Genomic DNA, 5,751 nt, shown 5'->3' with positions numbered 1-5,751 from the left:
CCGATATTTTTGTTTGAAGCTTCAGTATCATATAAAGCAAGGGATGAATAGTGCACATGTAATAAAAATCTATAGTCCAAAATTTTAAATCACTAAGTAAGGTATATAATTTACACCATATACTTGCCATATTGCTATGTATTTTCATGCATCATGTTTAGAACTACCATAATAGAACCTCAAAAGAGCATTAAAAAAACATCAAAATTTTGAAAAACCTCACAAGGTAAAAGTCTCATTTGGAGCTCCAAATGGAATTCTCTTGTAAATCCTTCTATTCATATTGGAACCATCACTTTCTTGCATGTAAGCATCATTGAAATGTTTAAATATATGCAAAATAGTACCTAATACTCTAACTCTTAAAGTAATATATGTTTACTAGCCCACTCTAAATAAAAATGTTTCAAAATGTTGTTGTAGACATGATGTTGTTTTCCCAAACCATATAAATAATTTATATCATTCTATGGAGGCTATGTTCAAAACTTGGTTGAATTTGGTAATAGTTTTTAAAGAAAAAATTAATTCTTTAATGAAAATACTTGTCTTCATAGGGAAACTCGCCAAAAATGCTTAATAAGGTCACTTAGGGTTTAGGGCCGCTGATTCCAGGTTCTTATGCTATAGATTGATTGCAAAATATATGGCATCCAAAGGTTATAAAAATCAATGGTGGCCAATTGGCTAATTTGAACTTGTGACTTTAGGTATCCCATATTGCCTCAAAGTTTGATCACTACATTCCCTTCAAATTGTTATTAAATTTCAAATCCTAGATGCCCCTAAAAATTCCAAGTTTTTCCCAACATGCTTTAATTATATGGCAAAAGAAGAAAATACATATTACAATATCGATGTGTCAAGAGAATTATTAGGAATGTCCTCTTACCAAATTACTGTTAAATAATAAAGTCATATTTTTGTAAATTAGGGATTTTCAAGAGGCATATTTGAAATAGGGTATATTAAATTACTGCATCATTGGTGAATTTGACGTGAAACATAAAAGCCTTTTTTATATGCAAAAAAGCGAGACCTTTCAGGTCACGTGATAATGCTGAAAAAAAGGGCGAGATCGAGAATGTGCACCCTTTTTAATTATTTTTTTTAAAAAGATGTCTAATATTTTTGCAATTCAATTAATTAAAAAAAGGATGGCTAACATTTTTGCCTACCTAAAATCATGTTTGATATGTCTCCCTTAAACCCTTCATCATGTTTGGTCACCCTTGAAACCTCTACAAAGGGCCCTCCTTTTGGACCAAGAAACTACAAGAAACTTTGGGGGTTGTCCCCTTTTTTTTTTAATGATGTTGATTAAGGTTTGATTATGATGAGGAAAGCAGTGAGTGGTCCTTACGACCAGCCCTTGGTTTTGAAGGGCAGCCTCAATATTTAAAGCAGTGAGTGGTCCTTACGACCAGCCCTTGGTTTTGAAGGGCAGCCTCAATATTTAATTTGAAGGGTAAAAATTGGACTAGCATTTTTTTCCCCTTAACGGTAATTTTTCAAAACGAAATCATCTCTTTGGAAGGGCAAAACTTTTGATGCCTTATCTGAAGGGTAAAAATCTCTAAGAAAAGTTCCAGACTTCAAAAGCGAGGGCTAAAGAGTCTGAGTTACAACACAATGGGATGGGGAGATCCCAACAAGAGCGATCGTTGGTAAAGTCAAAGACGTGAGGCAGGATTTGATGTAGGTACCCGAAAAGGCGAAATAGCAAACATTTAAGTTGGAAACAGCAAAAGAATCATGTTGATGAGAGCGTGAATTGTAAGCCTTGGGAGAGGTGATGATGGGGGGGGGGGGGGGGGGGGGGGTTGTTAAGCGGAGAGAGTGGTTATGAGGAGGTAGGTGGGTTGGTGGGGGGAGCTATTTGGAATCCGGAGCAGGGCGTTGAACGGTCCAAATGACGGAGATAGAGATTGTGGTGGTGGTGGTGGTGGTGCCGGTGGTGGTGAGTAGCGGGGCTTAATCAGCCACAATGTACGTCATAACTTATATATAGAGGTGGGTTAGGTGGGGTGGAGACAGCACTCAACGTCGGCCAAGGAATGGGGCGAAGCTCTGCTCTGCTCTGCTCCCGTCGCCGTCAACAAGGGGATGATGAAAGCTCCAACAACGTCCAAGACTACCTCCGCAAAATATATTATGTTTATTCATTACAATTTTGATACTCGTCTTATGCACAAGAGTCACACACTGACGTGTTGCTGGAAAGTACCGTAACCCTGTCGTAAACTGCCACGACGGCAAATATTCCATGCCCACAACCACAGGAGCCTCCTAGCCTGTGCTAGCTACGACCCTTGTGTCGTGCGATGGGGGCCCGGCAGCGCCCGCTCATGTGATGTGCTACCATCCTGATCACGCGCTTGTACACATTCTCTCTAATTTCTTATGCTCTACTGCATAACACCCTCTCATCAAATCTCTCCCATCATACTACCTCCCATAAGATCGAGCCAAACATGAATCCATCTCCGGCATCAAGGTCGAAAGAGTAAATGAGACAGAACTGAACAAGATCTTTGTCTTAGCTTAGAGAACTGAATAAGGTTGAACAGGAGATGAGAGACCCCTTTACGTTAGCTTAATTCCTCCCATATGGCTCATGACAGAACTGAGTTCCTCCTCCCATAAAAATCTGTACATTAGCTTAGCTGCTCCCATAAGATAGGGCATGGCAGGATCCTTTCCCTACTCTACCAGAATTTAAGAAGGATTTATAATGAGCCAATTGTAAGCATAATAACTTGTCCCAACCTACAATTGTTTCCCTAAACGTCTTCTAACAAGTAGCACTTAGATTTAAGCACAATTATGAGGCAACTTGCTCTATTGATGGTATCAGTGTCTCTCCTACTACTCTTGACGAGGTTGAGGTTGGCTGCCTCTTGTTCCGCATCTCTGCGCTTCAATGGCACTCTTTACACGTTTGTGAATTGCCTAGATTTAGGTGTTCAAGGAGCCTCCTTGGCGTGGACGCTGGTCCCAAGCGGCGGAAGTGGTACCAGCATCAGCAGCGAAGGAGGTGCCGGTAGTAGTACAGCTGCTGCTTCTTCTTCTTCTTCTTCGTCAGAAAATGAGGACGGTTATCTGCTGGAGATTGCATTCTCCGGCACCGCCCCCTCTTCGAGCGGCTGGGTTGGATGGGGGCTGAATCCCAACAGCCCGCAGATGGTGGGCACCAGCTCTTTCTTGGCTTACAGCGCCTCCAACGGCAGCACTCTCTTGCCTTACCTCCTCACAACCGCCACGCTAGCTGGGACCCCGCTCGCCTGCTCCTCCATCGACTACACCGTCCGCGCCTCCGCCGTCCAGATCTCCGGCGCCTCCATTTCCATGTTCCTAACCCTACAGCTTAACGCCTCCACGCCAACCACGCTCAACCACGTTTGGAACCGCGGCCCCTCTGTAACCAACTTTCATCCTGCGCCGCACAGCACCCAGCCCAACGACCTCAAAGCCGTCACTCAGATCGACATGTCATCCGGGCTTGCCGTCAACCGTGCACCACCCAACCAGATCCTCAAGATCGTAAACATCTCTCTCTCTCGCTCGCTCTACGTTTCGTTTGCCTTCACAATCTAGAAATGCTTCATTTGCTAGTTTGTAATTGCCTTTCCGCCTTAGTTAATCAATCATCCAAAATTATCTCTGCTAAAAGTCTCTCTCTTCCATGGCCAGAGGCATGCCGCGATCAATACCATCGCATGGGGCATCCTCCTTCCCGCTGGAGTCATGATCGCACGCTATTTCAAGCCTTTTGCAGACCCCTTGTGGTTCTACGTGCACATATCTCTGCAGTGTACGGGGTATGTTCTAGGTGTGTCTGGCTGGGCTACAGGTCTGAAATTAGAGAGCGCTTCTCCTGGATTTGTTTTTCATAAACACAAGAACATTGGAATGGCGCTCTTTGCCCTCTCGACTCTGCAGGTAATAGTGCAGCTATATTAGAATCAAATTCTCATCATCAATTTTAATCATTTCTAGGACGTACAATCGAATGATTGATTTTTGAATCTCTACATATATTGATGCGGTAATTTTTGTGGGCAGGTCATGGCTCTCCTGCTCAGACCCAAGAAGGAGCACAAGCTGAGGAGCTACTGGAACATCTATCACCATAGTGTTGGATACTGTGTCGTTGTCCTTGGCATCATGAACGTGTTCGTGGGGTTTGGCATTTTGCTTCCGAAAGGCATCTGGCCCCATACATACATTTGTGGCCTAGCCGCACTAGGAGGCATTGCCCTGCTCATGGAAGTCGTCACGTGGTTTGTCTTCTTCCAAAAGTGGAGCCAAGACCGAAGCATGCGCGCAGGCGCAGCTGTTTCCGACAGTCGGAACAAAGCGATGAACGGAACGTTTGGACCGACAGAGCACATTCTGAGAGTCCTCTAACTAGTTGACAGGGCACAGTTTAGCATGACTTTTAGACAATATAGAAAAATAGCAATTGATTGCAATTTTTATAATATTCGTAAAGAGAATATACGGGCGAAAAATGAGTTTTAGACAAATATATATAGATATAATTTATTCAAATTTTACGAATCTCGTACTTCGATAGGGCACCAAAATGCTTTTTTTAGGTGAAAAAATAGACACCTACTTTTGGGGAGACATATTATTAAATAGCTAACTTCTAAGGTTATGTATGTGAATCGAAATCGAATGTTTTTTTTTAACTCTTGTCATTTGCTACGTGTAGCTTTTGACGCTACTCGCTTTGCTCTTTCTCGTGCCCGGGGCAGTCAGTCTCTCTCTCTCTCTCTCTCTCTCGTTTCTGCGCAGGTGGATGATTTCGTTTTTCCTCGTACAGTCTGCCCTGCAATAAGAGGGGATCTCTCTCTTTCAAGCTAGGAGCTTGGTGATTGTCAGAGGAATTGCTAGGTGCAGGGCGCGAGCTTGCCATGGTCAGTTGGGGGTGTAGGGCAGTCTCGTTTAAGCAGCTAGAGGCGGCAGGCAGGAGGGCCCTCGGTTGGGGGAGGATGTCCATCAAGCTTGCAACAGCACCAAGCGAGCTGGTGCGTCCAAAAATGGAGAGTTGAAAAACCTGATCTGTCTGCTTGGAATTCGCCCTTTTGCAAAAATTAACAAAACCTCGATTTATGAAAAAAAGGCAATTTATACTTTATTTTCGGAATGTGTATTTGTGACTAAAACCCCTCGATTGAAAATTTAAATGTACTAAACCCAGGTTAAAATGTGACAGCTAGAAAGTAGGTGACATCAGTGTTTAAGAGTTTCTACCATAGACAAGACTACTCGACCCGGGCGCTGTTGCGGCCTATGCAGTGCCCCCTCGGTTCTCTCTCTCTCTCGACTAGCGTGATATTATTGTGTAGGACCTTTGAAGAGGTTTCAAATGAATCTCTCTCTCTCTCTCTCTCTCTCTCTCATAAAGACATGCAACAATCCCAATTAACAATCAATATCAAAGGAAAAATAGACACATCAAAAATATAAACCACCATCCACATATTTATTAATAATAGATGCATCACACCCAAGGTGAAAGAGGCGAGCCTAGCAATATTGTTTTAGGAGAAGAAGATAAAGAAGCCGACGGGCGCATAGGCGAGTTGTTAGAACTATCGCGTTCCATTGAGAGGACCCGGCTTCAATACCATCGAGTGTGCGCCGAGGGTGCTTTGTGAGCTGATGGAAATACTCCACCCTCCCACAAAGGAGAAGAAGATAAAGAAGCTTGGATAGAGTTTGCATGGTCGGCATGAGTGG

The 5,751-nt window shown here is 43.3% G+C and overlaps 1 protein-coding gene across 1 annotated transcript; it reads left to right on the top strand.

Annotated features, from left to right (window-relative positions):
• Positions 1-2,412: 2,412 nt before the first annotated feature.
• On the top strand, positions 2,413-4,697 carry LOC147624765 (cytochrome b561 and DOMON domain-containing protein At5g35735-like). The gene is made up of 3 exons (XM_086819810.1): positions 2,413-3,543; positions 3,694-3,942; positions 4,066-4,697. Exons 1-3 carry the CDS (start codon positions 2,827-2,829, stop codon positions 4,408-4,410), a joined length of 1,311 nt encoding a protein of 436 aa, XP_086675936.1. The 5' UTR covers positions 2,413-2,826; the 3' UTR covers positions 4,411-4,697.
• Positions 4,698-5,751: the final 1,054 nt, after the last annotated feature.

Source organism: Cibotium barometz, chromosome 25, assembly GCF_041138505.1.
Source record: "Cibotium barometz isolate CiBa-2024 chromosome 25, ASM4113850v1, whole genome shotgun sequence".
Taxonomy (NCBI): Eukaryota; Viridiplantae; Streptophyta; class Polypodiopsida; order Cyatheales; family Cibotiaceae; genus Cibotium; species Cibotium barometz.
The sequence above is the reverse complement of the archived record's forward strand: the minus strand, read 5'-3'. Positions and strand labels throughout refer to the sequence as shown.

Bases quoted from the DNA above. Each gene is read 5' to 3' on its own strand.
- LOC147624765 (XM_086819810.1), top strand. From the start codon at position 2,827: ATGAGGCAACTTGCTCTATTGATGGTATCAGTGTCTCTCCTACTACTC. The intron at 3,544-3,693 runs GTAAACATCTCT...TTCCATGGCCAG, and splicing joins CCAACCAGATCCTCAAGATC to AGGCATGCCGCGATCAATAC. The intron at 3,943-4,065 runs GTAATAGTGCAG...TTTTGTGGGCAG, and splicing joins TTGCCCTCTCGACTCTGCAG to GTCATGGCTCTCCTGCTCAG.